A 19,285-nucleotide genomic window follows, 5' to 3' on the forward strand; every position below is an offset into this window, starting at 1 on the left:
TTAGTTCTTGCAATGTCAAAATACTGGAACAGGTTGCGAGATAAAGAAAACTATTTTCATGGAGATTTCAAGTTCTTAATAGTAGTGAAGTTCGCTTATAGGGGCCGTAACCAATCAGCGTGCAGGGATTGTACCACGTGACCAAGATTTTCCCATACATTCTCTTAAATTGTAAAATCCAAGATGGCCCCTTGGTGGAGCAAAAATGGCGCCCACCGGAAATGACGTCACGCGCATGCCCAAATAAGGCGAGAGCCAATGCATGAAATCGAGGTTCGTGTGTGAATAAAAAGGTGGTGAGTTTGTGTAGTTGGCATTATTGTTTTCGAGATCGACTGGAAGATGGCCTCGGAGGAGAGCAAGACGAAGGTGGAGGTGATTAGTATTCCTGCGGGAGAATTGCCAGACGACATTCCGAGAGAGGAGTTTGCGGAGAGAGTGTTGAAGGCTGTGAAGGATAGTCTTCTTGGAAAGATAATGAAAGGCGCCGTTAGTGACAGTACGGATAGACTCCTGAAGAAAGAGATGACGAAGCTGGCGGATGAGGTGATCAAGTTCAGACAAGCCATGTCAAAGAGGATGCTTGCTGACGAGTCTCTGGATAAAAAGGGCCCTGTGTGCTTGGAGAGGTTGCCGGCGAGTTTTGAGGCCGGATGGAAAGAGTGGAGGAGCGCTTGAGACAACAGAGAAGAGTTGGCGTACGAAGCATTTATCGAAGGGATGACGTCATCAGAGGAGTGAAAAAACACAAGATTTTTATTCATGCCTGTAACAAAAAAACCTAATAAAGATCCTTTAACGAGAGAATGTACATGGTTTGTTGTGTGATTTTTTGCATCATCTTGAGTGCTTGCACGTCATTGGTTCCCAGGTGCACGAGGGATAACATCATGGTTTGTGGGGTGAGAAATTCTCCGTGAAAGCCTGAGGAGGATTCGAAAACGCGTCCGAAGGGCCATACATTGGAGAGGTCTCTTCTCATGTACCATGGGTGGGGAAAATGTTGGGTGAGAAAGAGGAGCATGACATCTTCGTCGGGGTGGGGTTCGTCCAAATAGATTTTACAGGCCAGGGGTCTCTATGGAAAAAAGAAAAAATTGTTTAATGCCCCGACCAGGAATCGAACCTGGGTCTTTGAGGCCACAACTCAACGTCTTAACCATTAGACCATCGAAGCGCTTACCTCTTTAGGACTTGGTTTTGGGGATGTCATGGTGAGTTAGTCCGAAATTCACGGTTTTACAATGAGGGCAGAGTCTTTGGGAGGGTTTCAACCACCAAGTGTGGAGGGCTTTACGGGTTCCGTGAAAGAATTGGTTGCAACACGGTGTCAGGAAGTAGTCTCTGATACTATGATTGTGAGTGTATCCTTCCTTACACCATATACGATCAATGCGATCGATGATCGATGCAGAAGATAGGTTACCAATGTGAAATAAAAAAATCAGAGTGTGTTTTTTGCAAAAAACTGTGTCTGTGTGTCTCTTTTCTTAGTTTGGGTTCTGTCCATGAATCAGTTTAGCTTCGGCGACTCCTCGTGGGTATTCGTTGATCCATTGAAAGAACTTGCAGGTGCGCTTGGGACACTTGAGATAGAGCCTGTCTGGGTTGGACTGGGAGTGGGAGGTGGCTAAGACCAGGGACTTGTTGCATAGACATCGGAAACGAGCTGGGTCGATGTTCCTGTAGCAGGGGTGGGTCTGTTCGTCGACGCGTTTCAGGTAGGCGCTCACCTCGTTAGCGCCACAGGTCACATAACACTTGGTGTAGAATCTGGAAGAGGGGCATCGGTAATACTCCCAGGTACTGCCGTCTGGGGTTTGCACACTTCCAAATTCCATGGGTACCATGCAACGCGGGCAGGTGTGATCTTGTGTTTTCAGTTGGTTCAGGAACTGATCGGGGTCGAATTCCTGCAACACTTGTACGTCGGTGAATTCTCCTTTGTCGTCCACTTCAGGTGGTAATTCTATGACGTTGTCTTTCTTGAATTTGTCGAGTCCTATCGGTTCCAGGACTTGAATGGCGTTTGGAGGTGATTCGCTTATCACTGTCAGGCATCCACCTTGAATGGCAGGTAGCTTTGAGTCTATGAGGAAGAGAGATGAGTTAGTATCCCAACAAGGTGTTTTCCCGTAGCATGGTTTCTAGGATGTGTGTGGTTTTTCGCACGTTTTTGGGTGTCAGTCTTTGCCTTCGCCTGTAATGGTTACTTTTCATTCCGCTTTTGACTTCTTGGCGTTTGATTGAAAAGACGCTCCATGGCTGCGAGAAGCCTTTGAGAGGTACGGTGGTCCAACTGACAGAGTCCGGTGTGATCTCTTTGAAGAGGATGCGTTCATTGAAACGTAGTCTGGCACGAGGTTTTTTGGATAACCATCTATCTAAGGTGGATTGTAGTTGTTTACCTCCTTCTCCTTCCACTCTCTTGGGTAGGAGCAGTTTCAGTTTCTTACGTGCCTCCTTCTTTTTGGACGATTTTCTCTTTTTCTTCTCGGGTTCGACGTGTGAATCCATGACGACTGCTGAAAAGTGACTCGTGATGGAATGCGTGGTTCGACTTTATGGACGTTTTTTACGACCAATCGTAGACGTGTGGTATGATGGAATCATGTGACGGTCTTCATTGCGATTGGTGGATCTGAAAATGGCGCGTGATCCGTGAAAGTACGTGTACTGAGTGAAAGTGGGGTGCGCCGCGGGTATAAAAGGAGCCCGTTTGACGCGGTGAATCGTTCTCGACTTGCTCGTGGTGATGTGATGACCTATAGACCTATGAATGATAGAGACGTGGCAGAGATTATTGAAGATCTGAGACGAAATTTGAATCGAGCTTCTGACGTTTTGGATACAATCGAAAAAGAAGGCGAAAGATCGTCCTATGTGAGGCTAATTGACTTAGAATTGCACGTTGTTGGTCCCTTGTACTTTAGGCTTCAAAGACACCTGACTGACTGGGGAGACCCGAAGCACCATACTGAATTGTCGGATCTAGGAAGAAAGAGGTTTGACGAGGCAAGATGACTTACTACAGCAACTCTAACCAGATTCGGGAACTAGTGCAGCAGACTGTGGATAAGAAGGTACACACTTTAAGAGATCTCGATGCCATTCCTGATGCAAAAGTGGACCTGTACATTTTTGATAATCTCTTCGAACCGTTAGGGACTATACCTGATTGTCTGTGGTCTTTTGAGCTCTTGATGAGACGTCGTCCTGACTGGGGTGGTACGATTTTGGAGTTAATGAAGAGGAACGAAAAGGTGTACCTTTTCTGCGGTGAGTGGTGTCGAGTGATGTATAGAAGTTCTACCCACCATTTCAGATTTATTCATTGTCGTGATCCCACCCTGGACGCAGAGCGTTCCTGTTTGATCGCCACCGATAACCTCTCGTACATGATGAGTGATGCCATCCGTGATCTGTTTGAACCCTTGCGGTTCGCTCGTGACCTATCACGACGGGTGTTGGAGGCTGACAAGAGTCCCAGGGTGGAGGAGTTACTGACTTTCAACAGGTGCGATCACAAGGAAACGTGTCTGAAGTTGGAAGAGTTGATCAATGATATCATGCGTCAGCGTAATCTGTGGAAGGATCGGTTTTTCTTTTCTGCCATTGAAGCCGATAAGGAGGACCTGTGTGGTGAGTGTAAGGAGAGTATGCGACAAGCATTCTATGTGAATGGGGATGAGGAGGAAGCCCTGAAGTGGAGACCCGGTAAAGGGGGTTGTTGTTGGAGAAATTGTAAATATTATGCCATGGATACCTATGAGGAGGACTGTGATAATCAGTACAGTCGAGATTGTAAGAACAATGAACATGTTGATTACTTTTCATCGTCCGAGGACGACTAGGTGTGTAATAACTGGTCAGTGGTCTTTCGCCTTCTTTTTTCGATAGCCAATCAGATCTGTTTTTTCGTAAGAACCAATCAGGCACGACGTTTTTGTACATATAAGAAAGTTTGAATAAAAAAAATTGGGTTCAATCATTATGTCTCATGCATTGAGTTGGTTGATCTCGAGAGTGTGTGCGACCATGGCCGATCGATGGAGTTGGATGACCTTGTGTTCCAAGTGCACTAGAGTCTATGCGCGATACGGTGAGGGTGAACCCATCCCTGACAATTTCAGTGATTCGCCCTTGGAGGTGTTTGACTATACCGACGTCGAACCCAACGTGATGCGTTTTGTCGTTTATATCTTGTGGTTGAAACAGCAACCCGATTCATTTAAGAAGTATCTCGAGGTACGAGAGCAACGTTTCGAGTTGTGGAGACAGTGCGTTTACAAACTTTGGCGACTATGAAGAAGAGGAAAAGCCAGAAGCAAAAGCCGCTTTCGACCGGGACGTTACTGGGACGGTATCGGGATCCCTCCAGACCCGGTAGTCTGGGTGGTCTGACGCGATTCGCCAAGGCCAATAAGATCTCGGTACGACGTGCTCGCGAGGTCTTGCAACGTGATTTGGGGTACTCGTTGCACAAACCCAGACGTCGTCGGTTTCCCACGGTCCCGGTCGTGGTGTTCGGAATCGACGAGCAGTGGACGGCCGACCTGATCGAGGTGATCAATATCGCCAGGTACAATCGAGGGTATCGTTATCTCTTGACGGTGGTGGACGTGTTTTCCAAGCACGCCTGGGTCCAACCCTTGAAGAGCAAGACGGGTAAAGCAGTGACGGAGGCCATGGCTAAGATCTTGAAAGGAGGTAGAAAACCCATCAATCTTCAGACGGACGACGGGAAGGAATTCTACGACAAGACGTTTCAGGATTTGATGAAGCAGAAAGGCATTCATCATTTTTCGACTCGTGGGGATACGAAATCCAGTGTCGTGGAACGGTTCAATCGGACCCTGAAAGAACGTTTGTACCGGTACTTCACGGTGCAGAATACGATGAAGTTTGTGCCCGTGTTACAAGATCTGGTCCGAGGGTACAATCGATCGTATCATCGCAGTATCAAGATGGCTCCCGATCGAGTGACCTTATCCAATAGCGAGGACGTGTGGGAGACTCTTTACGGTAACAAGGAAAAGGGAAAAAAATCGAGACAACCTCCACTGAAAGTCGGGGATCGTGTGAGACTGAGCAAGAAGTTCCGACAGTTCAAGAAAGGGTATTTACCCGGTCGGACCGAAGAGGTGTTTGTGATACGCAGGGTGCGTCCTGGTAAGGTTCCCACGTACAGAGTGGAAGAATTGGACGGCACGTCGGTCGAAGGTACGTTTTACGCGCAAGATTTGCAAAAGGAGACCGTGGAAGACGACGATCTGTTCCGCATCGACAAGATCGTCAAACGAAAAGGGGATAAAGTCTTGGTGCGTTGGAAAGGTTGGCCAGTCAAGTACGACAGCTGGGTGGATAAAAAAGACGTGCTCGTGAAACGATGAAAGACTTTTACGTGCAGTTGTTGAGCAATGCCAGTACGAGCGAGTTCACGGACAACAAGGCCAACAGTTTCAAGAATCGTCTGCCGTATCCGCTCCTATTTAAATCCGACAAGGAATGGAAAGTGGGATTGGCGAGCGTTTCTTACCCGATTCCTCCGTCACGACCGCATCAAGTACCAGTCACTCAAGCGTACGACTTTGACGATGACGACTATGTGTTCGGTATTGAGTGGACTATTGAAACGTTCATCTTGCAATCCGATGTTGTGACGTGGCGTCCGGGGCGATACCGCGTACCATTCGACGTACACGGGAAGGAACTGAACCGTGACCGACACAAAGTGACGAGTGGCAGATCTCTCATGCGATACCTCATCAATCGTTTTCACGAACGCATGTATCATTATATGGATCGTGCGGATGAAAGTCTACGATCGCCGGACGGTAAAAAATACTACCCCGTGTTCAGATGGGAGGGGAACGATTTGATTCTGGACAACACCGATACGTTCCTCGACGAGTCCGGAGACAGACAACGTCCCAGAGTGTATTTTGGTTCTAAACTGGTCAAGAAGTTGGGTTTGATTAACGAGGAATCGTATTACTCCGTTCACTTGAACATGAATATGATTAAGATCTTTCCCAACGACACCGTTCCGTCTGATTTTAAGAAAGACTGGGCCGACCATGGCGACAATCGATCTCATAACTTTTGGAATTTGAACAGCAGCGGTACGTTACAGCTCAGTCCCTATTGCAACTGGCGCTTCAGTTACTTAGACGAGGAATACGCCAAGACCTATCGTGGAGTCATCGTCCATCCGGACCTCCCTCCGCCTCGCAGTCCCATGTACCTGTATTCGAATGTAGGTCGTAGCACCATCACGGGGAATCGAGTGACGGATCTCTTGAGAGAAGTCCCACACGACCCGATCAAGACTACGTACGAACCGAATCAGATTCAATATAAACCTGTGCGCAGCAATGTTTTGGATATAGTGGAGGTGCAATTGGCCGAGAACGACGGAAGATTGGTGGACTTTGAATCGGGCGTGACGTCGGTGACATTACACTTTAAGGATGAATGAGTCTGCCGATGACTTTTACGTGCAACTGATGAGCAATGCCAGTACGAGCGAGTTCCCGGACAACAAGGCCAACAGTTTCAAGAATCGTCTGCCTAACCCGTTACAGTTGAGAGAGTCGGGCTGGAAAGTGGGTATCAGCGACCTCTCGTTTCCGTCCGCGGTGCGTAAGCTGGGTTTGAAAGATTCTCTTCTGTTTGAAATCTGGTGGATCGATATGGTGAACGCAGATCGAAACCTATACACGCAGGTCTCTGGAGTGACGAGAGAAGGTGATTTGGAATTCACGCCGAGGACCGGTACCGAGTTACTGAACATGATACGAGATCGATGCATGCATAGGTTGAGAGATCGAACAGATGTCGACGTGACCATGTACAAGAAAAAGAGCAAAGCAGACGATCCCACCGAATTGCTGTACACGGTCATGCATCGGGCCGAGAATGGAGAATGCGTCATCGACAACTCGAGAACGTGCATCAGCCTCCTGATCCGTGGTAAACGCGTCTTTCCTCAAATGTCCATCGGCATCGAATTGGCCAAGAAGATGAAATGGGTCAAGATGGGAAAATTGCAAAACGGTCAACCCGGTTACGTCTTGGGACCCCACTTGAGGAAAGAATTTCCTACGGAGGTCGTACCCACGGCCACGGACTTGATCATAGGACAGAATGACGGGGACGAGATATTTTACAAGATCGACCCGGACACATTACATTTGAGTTGTTTCATCAATTGGGTTTTCACGGACCTGGATCGTAGTTACAAAGAAGCGTTCGGTCACGAGCGTCGTTCCTTGTTCGTGTATTCGAATGTGGGACAGAGTATGGTGACTGGAAATCAAGTCACAGACATGTTGAAACAAGTTCGTTACGATCCGGAGGTGGTCGACTTTCAACCGAGACACATCCTATATCTACCGGTGCGCACGACCTTTTTGGACATTGTCGAGACGCAAGTGTCTGAGAACGACGGACAACTGGTGGACTTTGCGTCGGGTGTGACTACGATCACGTTGCATTTCAAGAGAAAAGGATGAGTGATTTTTACGTCAGCTTACCCAGTCACAGCAGTAAGAGCGAGTTCCCGGATAACAAGGCGAACCATTTCAAGATCAGGTTACCCAACCCCATACGACTGAATGGAAGCGGAGGATGGAAAGTGGGATTGAGTAGCATCGCCATGCCGGATGCTCACGTGACTCTTCCTCCCTTAACCGCTTCTGAGGATAAAGTCATCTTGTCCTTTTCCGCATGGAGACGCGTAGAATCGAGTAGTTACTACAGGTATGGAGAAGCTTACTTCGATACGGATGACCTCAAAGAGGTATTTTACAACGTGGACGGTGTTGGATTCATGAAATCCATGATCGCCTATTTCGATCGAAGACGCATCTACGCGAATGATGGACCCAAGTTAGGCTCAAAATATGTCAAGGATGATGGTAAAAGAACCTACGTCAAGTTCAAGTGGGAAGGCGAAGACCTGGTCACGGACAACAAAAACATCTTACGTCCGGTCGTGCATTTCCCTGCATTTCACATCAATATTGAACTGGCTTTGAAAATGAGATGGATCAAAAAGAACGGCAGTGGTTACGAACTGGGATCTAACTTGCAGATCGAATTTTTTGACGATGTCATTCCAGACATTAGCGTCGTCGCGGACGTACATGACGATGATGGATCACCTGTCTTTTGGACTGTCGCCACAGATAGTGGAGGAAATGGAGATTTTTTAAAACTCAGTATCTATTGCAATTGGCGTTTTTTGAACCTGAACAAAGCTTTCGAGGTGGTGGTGGGAAGCAGTTCGCGTTCCTTGTTCGTGTACTCCGACGTGGGAGGAAGTAGCGTGGTGGGAAATCAGGTCACGGATTTACTGAGAGAGGTCAACTTGATTCGAAGAGGTGCTGGTGTCCAGTATTTCGAACCTTACCACATTCAATATATTCCCGTGCGCAAAGACGTCATTGACATTATAGAGGTGCAAGTGGCTGAGACAACTGGAGAACTGGTGAGGTTTGGAGACGGCAATACGATCGTGACGTTACACTTTAAGAAAGAATGATCGGTGGAACGCTGGTACGGTTTCATCCCGATAGAATGAAGCAATCTGGAGACGGATTCGGCATGGCTTGGAGAGGTGTCAAGAAAGGAGGTCCCGGCATTCTCAGAGACTTTATCACCGAGACGGCCACGGAGGGTCTAAAAGGTTTAAATTCGGGCGGCAAGGGAGGAAAGCCCAATTGGAGAGGTGGACTCGCCGGGGTCAAGAGAGGAGCGACACGAGCCGTGAAACGTAAGGCGACGCAAGAGATCAAACGGGCGTTGACGAAAAGAGTGAGAAAAGACCTATTTGGAGTATGAATCCCATTTACTCGAGGCGCGTGAGACTTATCCCAATACGACGAACGTATAAAGGCGGATCGATCTTCCCATCACGATCAAAACGCCCAAACTATCGTTGGGTGCAGTCAGCCCTGAGAAGGAGACGAAGACGACGACGACGTAGACGATGACGGACATCGTGGCTCATGCCCGGTCGGCGGGGTACGTAACCCTCGCCTGAACATGTACAGTACCCCTCCCACGGATGTCAGCATGTCGTCTAGACGTTCGGTGAGAATCAACCCGTTCAATACGGGGATCAACCCTGTGACCTTCCAAGTCGATCCTCAAGAAGACTTTATCGACTTGAACGAGAGTTTCTTCGAAGTGGAATTGACCGTCAAGAAAACTGACGCTAATAATCTGCTGACAGCGGATGTCCTGGGACTCGCCAACAATCTGGTCCACACTCTCTTCAAACAGATCAATGTGAGATTGAATGGCACTCTCATCAGCCCCCAGACGGACACTTACCACCTCAAAGCCTACATCGAGACACTGTTGAACCACGACCGAGACGACGGTGAATCGATCCTGACACCTAGTGGTTGGTACAACTGTCTCGGTGTACCCGACGACGGAGATGCCGATGAACTGAATGCCAATAAGCTGGATACGGCTCACGCCAATTATGCTGCTTTACCCCAAGATCTCAAGAACCTAGTACAGGGTCGACTCCAGTTTCTTGATGGAAAAGCCGTGACATTGAGGTTCAAACCTTTCCTGGAAGTGTTTCATCTCAGCAAGTTACTGTTACCTGGCGTGCAGATCCAGATCGACATGTACTTCAACACCCCAGCCATGTGGACCATCCGTTGGGACGGTGCCGGTGCACTAAGACTGACTGAAGCCGACGTGAAAGTGAGATTGTTCCTGTCTCAAGTGAGAGTGATTCCCTCGGTGTACCGAGAGATCATGACCAGCCTGAAAGGTGGAAGAGTGGCCACTTACCCCACGGTGAGAGGGGAAATTCGCACTTACTCGCATCCCAACGACAATCGTCACTTTGAGTGCAGCAATCCTTTCCACAATAAGCTACCTAATCGTTTAGTGGTGTTGTTGTTGAAACAAGCTGCCTTCAACGGAACCATCACAGAGAGTCCGTTCAATTTTGGAAAATTCAATCTGGCTTCTATCAAACAATTGGTGAGAGGTGAAGAGTACCCCTACGAGACCTTGGAACTCCAACACGATGGGGACAGTAAAGATCAGAGAGGCTACTACAGATTCCTCCAAGCCTCAGGAGCTTTGTGCAGGGGAAAAGGAAACATGGTCAGAAAAGAGGATTGGGGGGACGGCAAGAGATGCAACATGTTTGTATTTGACAACACAGCCAATGGATGTTTGGACAGTCCAGTGTTGAACCCCAAGCAGGAAGGTGAGCTGCGTCTGGTGATCGATTTTGGAGCCGATCCAGAAGAAAACCTGACCGTCTTGTTGTACGGCGAATTCGAGAACTTGCTGGAGATCAACGAGAACCGAGTCGTCATCTACGACGTGTACCAATGAGAAGAAAAAAATGGAGAAAGTAGCCTTGAATAATATACAATTGGATCATTTGGCCCGGACGAATCCGTCACTTCGCTGTGTATTTTACGGCACGGTACCTTGCGATCGACTTCCCAGGACACTCCCCCAAGAAGGACCGACCGCTTACATCGTGAACACGGACCCTTACGACAAACCGGCTGTGCATTGGATCGCTTTGTGGGCCGACAAGAACAAGTGCGAGATCCTGGACAGTTACGGTCTACCGTTGGACGCGTACGGAACCGCCGAACCGCTCCAAGCATGGTTGGACCGTCATTTCAAGTACCAGATTCACAACGGCAAGAGTCTACAGTCACTCTTCAGTCAGAGTTGCGGCGGATACGCCCTGATGTTCCTGATCGACCGAGCCGAAGGTCGTGACATGAATGCGTTCTTGAGTCGTTTTAAGAAAAACGAGTTTGTAGAGAACGATCGTAAAGTAGGACACATGTTAAAACGTTTGATTGTGGACGAGTTGGCCTGGCGCAGGATTTGTAAAACCCCGTGTCACCAGGACACGTGCGGTTCCTCTAGAGGAGTGCGTCATTTGTTAAATTAAGTTGTTCGAATAAAAAGTGTTCATTTTTGAAAAAGATGTTGCGTGGTGAAGTAAGATGGTTCCCTCGATTCCTAGAACTGTGTCGAGACATGTATCTAGACTTGACCTCGGATGATCCTCGTACACAGGTCCTGAAACGCATTTTGGATTGCGACAGTTATCGTCGAGTCCGATTCATACTGGACCGGGAAAAAGATCATTGGCTTCGATGCGACCTGTTCCACTTGCGTACGAGAGCCAGACTTCAAACAGACGCTTGCAGGGATTACAAGTGTTACCCGTACTGGCACGTTCTTCGCTACGGCAATAAGTTCTTACGCCATCACTTTGCCAATGCATAAAAAGGTGCGGTTTAAACCAAAATTGTTCATTATGGAGTTCCCTTCAAAACAAGACACTTCATGGATCTTCAGTTTCGAGGACATAGACATTTGGACGACGTGATAGCCAGGTTAGAAAAACGCTACGGAAAATCTGGTAAAAAAACGCCTCAACCGAGTGCAGCTCATTTCAAGAAAAACCAACCACCAGCAGTAAGAAGACGGATCGCTCTTCAACCGGCTCCAACGGCTGTCCTTGACACCGGTGAATTACCAACCACTGTGACCACTCGTAGGAAACGCAAAAGAGCGCCCACCATGCCTAGGCTTTCCGAGAAAGAAGATAGGAAAAGAAGAATGAGAAAGAGGCATTGGTATGAAGACAAGTTCGGAGATTTGAGTAAATTCGCGAAGAAACCTCGAAAAAGGAGATCGACGCCTGCCAAGAGAGCGCGTCCCAAGAGAGCCGCCGCCAAGAGAGCCATGACCAAGATCAAGAGGGAAAAAGCGTGGTACGCCAGGAAATTCCAAGTGGGAAAATTCGCGAAACGCCAGAGAGCGCCTGCCAAGAAAAACCCATCTGTTTCAATCGTAGGGTCACCCTCTTGAGTCTAATGAAACGCATCCCTGCCGTCAAGACCCCATTGGTCAAGTTGTTTGGATAAAAACGGAGCGTCTCGAGACCATGGACCATTTCAAGATCATGGAACGACGCAAAGCGTTTCAATTTCACACTCCGTCGAGTTTGTTGATAGCGGGTCCGTCTGGGTGCGGCAAGACAGTGTTCACCACCAAACTGCTCTTGGAGAACGGAGACTTGTTCCAGCAAGCACCGAAGAGTATTCATTACTGCTACGGATCGTGGCAAGATGGTTTCCAAAAGCTCAAGAAGGGTGGGGTCAAGTTTCACGAAGGCATCCCCGACAGCGAACAGTTACCCCAATGGTTTCCTGGAGGGGGTGTGTTGGTCTTGGACGACCTGATGGACGAGGGTGGCAACGACAAGCGCGTGTTGGATCTCTTCACCAAACATTCGCATCATCGGAACATCACGGTGCTTTACTTGTGCCAGGATCTATTCCCTAACGGAAAATTCGCCAAGACCATTTCCCGAAACGCTCATTACATCGCGGCTTTCAAGAACCCTCGGGATCAGTTGGGGATACGAAATCTATTACTGCAATCGTTTCCCACGCAATGGCAGGAGGTGTTGGACACGTTTCGAAAGGTCACGGACCGACCTTACGGTTACATGCTATTGGATCTTCATCCAGCCAGTCAGGACGATCAACGCGTCCTCAGCAATGTGTTAAAAGACGAAGGATTCGTACGATGCCATCAGTTTGCGACACCGTCATGTTGAGGAGCGAAGCCGAGTGGTTCCCTACGTTTATTCTACGTTGCATAGCCATGCTAAGGCGCATGTATTCCTTTCAAGAGGATTACGAAACGGTGAAACAAATCTGTCTCTGTTCGAGTTATCGTCAAGTGAGGTCACTCGTGAAAGCATATAACGACGAGGATTTCGAGAATTTGATTCATAACGAAAGAGTGATCGCTGAGAAGAAGATAGCAAGAAAACAGGAGAGATGAGTTCTTACGGTAGTGACGATTTCAACCTCTCGGCTCTGAACGATTATTCGCCACGGGGGACACCGAATCGGACGAGTACTCCGATTCCGCCTGCAGCGGGTGTGGGTGTGAGTCTGAACGCTCTTTCACCGCTATCGTCACTGTCGACACCGACCCTGCCAGGGTCCTCGTCCGTCGGAGTAGGCACCGCTGGCGCGGGTGCGTCACAGACCAACGTCACGGTGGGTGTCGGTAGTGCTGGCTCAGGGTCATCGCGCTCCAACGTCACAGCGGGTGTCGGTTCACCCCAAGTAACAGACGCCACACCTTTGGCACGAGCTGTTCGAGGAGGGAAACGACCGAGACGCGTCCCACGCCAAAATACACCGACTTCCCCCAGTGATGCCGGGAGCAGCAGAAGAAGCAGCGCTAGTGGTAGCGGTGGTGGAAGACGCAGAGGCAGAGGCAGAGGCAGAGGCAGAGGCGGAGGCGGAGGTGGAGGTGGAGGCGGAGGCGGAAGTGGCAGTGACTCCACACCGCCTTCGTCGATTAGATCGGGTCGAGGAGGAAGAAGGAGGCGAGGAGACCGTGTTCTCAACCAAGCCCAGATGCAGCAACAATTGGAAGAGATTTTGAGACAACAACAATAGACGGCCGCGGGTCGTCGCATTGCAGGCATCACAACCACGAACACGATCACGACCACCTATAAAAACGGACAACGTCCTACAGTCACACGCAATTCGACCAGTGTACGTAACTGAGAACAACAATGAGAAGACGCCGTCGTCAACAGAAAAGGAGAAAGCAATGGGGCGGTGCTCTTGCGAATGCCTTGTCTGCGATGTTATCCATAGACAAAGGGGCTGCCTTGGGATTGGCCAAAGCGTTGGGTGGACGCGCCGTGAAAACAGGAATACGAGCTGGAACCTCCGCTGCCATTGGTGCTGCAGGAGTAGGCGTGGGTAACGGGGTCCGAAAACTTGTGAGACGTAAGAAAAGACGACCACGTCGCAGATAAAAAACCATTCAAGTCAAGATGTTGAGGAGTGAAGTCGAGTGGTTCCCCTACTTCCTGCATCTATGCCGATGCTCTCGCTCCTACTGGGATACGACCAGCATGGATCACGAAGACATGAAACGTATCGCGGACGAGTGCGATAGTTACAGACAAGTCCGGAACATCCTGAACCAGTCCGTAGAAACCGCCTTCAAGGACGAGATCTGGGAGTACGAGCAACAAGCTAAAAGGATCGAACGTACCGACAGAAAGTCAGACTATGTTTGGCACTGGTTAGAAAAGAGTCATGAGTACTTCTGTATGTTTATTGGATGAACCTTTCACCACCGTGGTGGATTTGGATTCCCTGAAACGTTTGGACGGCTTGTATGCTTTCTACCACAAGTATTGGTGGTGTCGAAGGCAGATGTTTGGTTACTACAAATTGTGTAACTCCACTCTCAACGGACTGGCCTTACTTGCTGTGGCCGTGAGTATCGTCTTGGGATCCGTGTGGAAAGACGGGTACACGGTGGTAGGATTGACGGCTTTCGCCACCTTACTGAAAGGATGGAACGATTTCAAGAAGTATTCGTTCAAGATGGACATGGCCCAATTCGCTTACACGACGTACGAAAAGACGCTGACAGAACTTAGGAACTACGCTCTCAGTGGAGTGGAGGAATTGGATGGGTTTTTGACCAAGATGCAAACGTTGGACGACGTGGTGACGGATTTCACACCTCCCACGTACGACCGATACGTTCGAGACTACGAAATACGATTTCATCACGTGCCGCTATAAAAAAATGACATCGTGAGAAGAGTCTTCATTCCGAACCAACATGCCCAAGAGGTCGAGGAGAAAGAAAGCGTCTTCGAGAAGACGTAGAACCACCTCTAAAACCAAAAGAAGACGGTACCAAAGGGGAGAAGGGGTTGTCAGTGTGGTGGCGGGTTTACCCAAGGCGGCTTGGAGTATCACCAAAGGCATAGGAAGCCTGAGAGAAAGACAAGAACGGGCGCATACCAGAAGGATGCAGGAACGGATGAGACGAGGTGAAAAAATTCCACACAAAGGCGAAGAGTTCAGATGCTCCATCATGTGAATAAAAGGACGAGGATTGGCGTCGTAAACCTCACTCGTCACCATGAAGACTCGTAGGAGGAAGAGGAGACGAAGAAGGACACAGAGAGGTGGAATGGTTGGATACCTGTATCAAAAAGCTTTCAGCAAAGGTCTGAGAAATCTATCAAAATCCAAGAGAGTCAAACGAGCCTCGGATAAAATTTCTCCGAAGCTCAATTTACCTCAGCTTTTCAAGATAATGGGTAATAGTATAAAGATGTGACACCAATACACCAGTACGCATAAGTCCACGATGAAGCGGTTACGACGACAACGTCAGTTCTTGACGCGCGTCCTGAAAGAAGCCAATCGAAGAAAACGTCAACAGATGTTGCAATACGCCGACAAAGATCAGATCAACGCCATCAGCGAGATGGTTCTCAATTTGCTGAAAAAGAGGATCCCCATCAACAAAACGACTTATGGGAAACTGAAAAGACATAAAAAGGTTTTGCGTGAAGTGGGTAGACGCAAAAACTCCCTCAAGCGTCGAAGAGAACATCTCCTGAGTCAGAACGGAGCGGGGTTCTGGAGCGGATTACACGGTTGTTTCAAAGCATGTTGTGTACGGTGAAAGGACGCCGTGAAGACGGTTACCCGCTGGAGGGGATCGACGTCGTACCCAATTTCCCACCGAGAGAAGAAGAGTCCAATACCATTCCTAAACTCGTGCAGTTGTTGCAAGATGCCAATCGTCGCGAAGCCCGATGGAAAGACTCGTACGAGTACTTGAACAAGAGGTACCACGACCTGTATCAAGAGTACATGGCTTTAAAGTTCGGTGACTTCTGCCAAACCTGTCAAGCGAAACGAGATACCACACCGCCCGGTGGGTGCATCGAGTTGTGCAGGGAGTGCGGTAAAGGCAAGCAAACCGTTCAAAGTCTTGAACTCTAGTTGGAAAAGAAAGACGAATCCATACGGTACTGGCAAGACTGTTACGAGACGGCCTTGAGAGAATTGTCCGAGTTTCCTGACACGACCCTGAGTCAGGTATGAACGAAGTCATGATGGTGCCCGTTCAAGAATTCAATCGTTTGCAAGATTATTACAAGGGTAAGATTACCCAGAATGCCTTGTTGAACAAAGCGGGACGTTTGGCCGCCGAAGAACATCTCATCTTGAACGACAAACGCATACCCGCCAGCATGGCCGTCAAGATGACCAAACCCATCGCCACCGAGGAAGGTAAACTTGTGAAACGTATACGAACGGGTAAAAGCGGTCCCATCTCGTACCAAGGTACGGCAGAACCCGAAGGCATGGCCGACGCACCCGTCGAAACTCTCTTGAAACAGATCATCAAGGGAGTCAACCAACCACCCGCAGCAGCACGAGCCCCCGTGATCATCAAGCGAGAAGCCGCTACACCTTCCACGTCAGGTTTTAAAAAGGAGCTTAAAACTCCTAAACCTCCCATTCCTCCCAAACCATCCACAAGTAAAAAGGGGAGCAGTTCGAAGAAGAAAGTCTTGTCCGAAGCGCAAAAAGGCTTCTTAAGATCCATCGGTGTCGCCGAGAAATACATAGACGACGACGGTGGTTACAGTCCCAAAGGCAAGGCAAAGACGTACAAGAAAGCCAAGAAGACAGCCGCAGAAAAGTTACAAGAAGGGTGGGAAGATTTCGACGAACCCTGGAGAAAAGGACTGGGCTATGACTCGGCCTAAGAAGAAGAAAAAGGCACCCCCGAGGAGAAGCACCCGACGTCGTCGTCAACGAGGGTATGGAATCGACATCCAAAAATGGCTGGGCAAGACTGGGATCGAGTTTCATTGGCCCGGTTATCAGTACATGGGACCTGGTACCAAACTGAAGAAACGTCTAGCGCGAGGAGACCCGGGGATCAACCGTCTGGACCGACTGGCCAAACAACACGACATTGACTATTCCAGGGCCAAGAACTTACAGGACAAATGGAAAGCCGACACCAAGATGATCCAGGCCATCGACAAATTACCCGGACGTATAACCATGACAGAACGCATTGTTAAGAAAATCATGCAAACCAAGAACCGTTGGAAATTGTAAACTTTTTTATTGTTGTAATCATTAAAGAAAGTTACACTCTTGTTGTTTTTCAAAAAAAAGAGTCTCTTGTCTTTTTCAAGTCTCACATGCCATGCCGTTGTGGTACAGAGTATCCGAGGCATTCGATGTCACAAACAGTCGTTCGATCCTTATTTGGTCCCCGAACGTCGTCGAAGACACGAATAACAACCTAAACATAATTCTGGAGGTGAAATTGAACACTCTATAAGGGGTGTTGAAATAAAACATGCGGTACACCTCCATGCGTATGTGATCGTACGAAGTGACACTGAGGGGAAAGAACACGGTGCCGTGAATGTACAGTGGACTTCGTCCCTCCGTGGATCGCACAAAGGCCTCCAACTCGCGATAGTACTGGAACCACACTGTGACAGGAAGGTGATAAGGCAAGTGATTCCACGAACGCGTCAAGGAATTGTGCGTCTCAAAGGGTCTTCCAATGTCTCTGAGATTTCCAAGGTCATCATGAATCATTCTGCGTTGATCCCTAACTGCGAATGAAAAAATAAAAAACAGTGTCAGGTCCATAGTCCGTCCTCCTGGTAAAGCGATGGGCCACCAGGAAAGGGTAATAGACACAGCTGTTGAATCACAATATCACTTTGTCCTTCCACGCGTCTAAAGAAGAGTCTGAACCTTTGAATTCGGATCAAGTTATACAATGTGTAAGGAGTGTTGTAAATGAACAGACGGTACAGAATAGCTCTGACCTCTCGGGTCGGTTCTACGGGGAGACGCACAAATCATGGCACAGGAGCTGACCGACGAGGAGATGAACCAGCAGATGGATCAACATGAAGCAGTAAGTATCCTGAAACTAAATGGATAAAATAACGTGCACCCTATGCGACAAGGTCATCCTTAGAACCGAAACCTGCGCTCGTACCAAGTGCTGTCGTTACTACGTGCATTACGATTGCTACACCCAGGCACTCGATGATCAGATGAACAAGGGGGTGATCAAAGAGAAGTTGTACTGCCAGATCTGTCACACGTTGTGTATACTAAGTGCGTTCGTGGCCACCCTAGACAACTGACCATGGAAATGAGACTAGTCGTCACCTCTACCCTAGAGTTCTACCTCCGTTTGGACTTGAGATTTTGTTTCGTTGTGTTTTGCGGTTACAAATTCTCACGACATCTTTGTCACGCCTTGTTCATCACCTTCTTTTCATAGAGTTACTGGGATTGGCTACCTCACGAGATCCAAGTGTACATAATCTCACTCGCGGAGTCACAACTTGCCTTCGAGTGGAACAGGGAAATTGAAAGAGAAATGAGAATCTCCAGATGGCTGGAGAGACCGAGACCCGTCCCGTTCAAGCAACTCATGTTCGACACCCTACCTATCATTTTCAATTACAGAGCCACTGGGATCGTCTCCCCCATGAGATACAGACCTATATCGCCCGACTTCGTGAGTCCCAGTCTCTCATCGAGATGCGCGAACGTGAATCGTGGAAAGAGCTTTGTAACGAGATACGAACCTTTGCTAAGGTCGAAGCTAGATGGGGACTAGGGCCACTGAAAGTCAAGCTAGAGACATGTAAACTGAAGTATTGCCCCCAAGGAATGGTTCCAGGGACACATGAAAAAAAGCATATGATCGTGTCGGGTTTCTACAGAGACGGACAAAATGTCAAGCGAGAAATGTTTTTAGGGTATAGTTTTAATGGCGCTTATTACAGAATCGATGACGTTAAGAGACTTTCACTCTTTTAGAGTCACTGGGATCGACTACCTCCTGAACTACAGGACTACATAATGCGTCTAGCCAGGAATCAAATCCTACTCGAGCGTAGAAGAAACAAAAAGTTACGACGTCTTCTCAAGGAAATAGTAGCCTATGACAAACTGAAAGAACAATGGGGCATAGGACACATTAAGATAGTTCAATGTCGAGAAGATCGTTACAGATATAAGAAAATATACGGATGTTACATCGACATTGATGATAAACCTCAAAAAACGTATTTAGCCGACTCTTACAAAGAGGCTAAGAGACGCGCCCCCATAGAAAAGACTTTCCTCTACCCGGATTACTCCACTAAGTACGCTCATAATAGGTGGTTAAGAAATCGTTCCCGCTCTCTTACAGAGTCATTGGGATAGGCTACCTCCAGAAATACAGTGTTATGTGATCGACTTGGCAACCTGGCAGCACATACGCGATCGAAGGAACAATAAACGGTTGAGTCGACTTCACAGAAGAATCTTAGATTATGCCGAACTGAAAAGACAATGGGGTTACGGTC

General features: G+C 48.3%; 4 protein-coding genes and 1 non-coding gene across 5 annotated transcripts in view; 4 read left to right on the forward strand and 1 right to left on the reverse strand.

Annotated features, from left to right (window-relative positions):
- Positions 1 to 19,285, forward strand: part of LOC145495875 (uncharacterized) — a 297,135-nt gene that overhangs the window by 193,944 nt on the left and 83,906 nt on the right. The window lies entirely within an intron of this gene.
- Positions 1,106 to 1,177, reverse strand: Trnah-gug (transfer RNA histidin (anticodon GUG)). Its single transcript has one exon. It is a non-coding gene; the product is annotated as a tRNA-His (tRNA).
- Positions 5,157 to 6,565, forward strand: LOC145495913 (uncharacterized). The gene has a single exon (XM_081475513.1). The coding sequence runs from the start codon at positions 5,390 to 5,392 to the stop codon at positions 6,479 to 6,481; it is 1,092 nt and encodes a 363-aa protein (XP_081331639.1). The 5' UTR covers positions 5,157 to 5,389; the 3' UTR covers positions 6,482 to 6,565.
- LOC145495926 (uncharacterized) lies at positions 11,866 to 12,801 on the forward strand. Its single transcript, XM_081475526.1, has one exon. It carries the CDS (start codon positions 11,963 to 11,965, stop codon positions 12,638 to 12,640), a length of 678 nt encoding a protein of 225 aa, XP_081331652.1. The 5' UTR covers positions 11,866 to 11,962; the 3' UTR covers positions 12,641 to 12,801.
- Positions 13,874 to 14,953, forward strand: LOC145495933 (uncharacterized). Its single transcript, XM_081475534.1, has one exon. The coding sequence runs from the start codon at positions 14,157 to 14,159 to the stop codon at positions 14,652 to 14,654; it is 498 nt and encodes a 165-aa protein (XP_081331660.1). The 5' UTR covers positions 13,874 to 14,156; the 3' UTR covers positions 14,655 to 14,953.

This window comes from Orbicella franksi, chromosome 8 (genome assembly GCF_964199315.1).
Source record: "Orbicella franksi chromosome 8, jaOrbFran1.1, whole genome shotgun sequence".
Lineage (NCBI taxonomy): Eukaryota > Metazoa > Cnidaria > Anthozoa > Scleractinia > Merulinidae > Orbicella > Orbicella franksi.

What these genes read in the sequence shown, in the direction of transcription:
- LOC145495913 (XM_081475513.1), top strand. Translation starts at nt 5,390, where the DNA reads ATGAAAGACTTTTACGTGCAGTTGTTGAGCAATGCCAGTACGAGCGAG.
- LOC145495926 (XM_081475526.1), top strand. Translation starts at nt 11,963, where the DNA reads ATGGACCATTTCAAGATCATGGAACGACGCAAAGCGTTTCAATTTCAC.
- LOC145495933 (XM_081475534.1), top strand. Translation starts at nt 14,157, where the DNA reads ATGAGTACTTCTGTATGTTTATTGGATGAACCTTTCACCACCGTGGTG.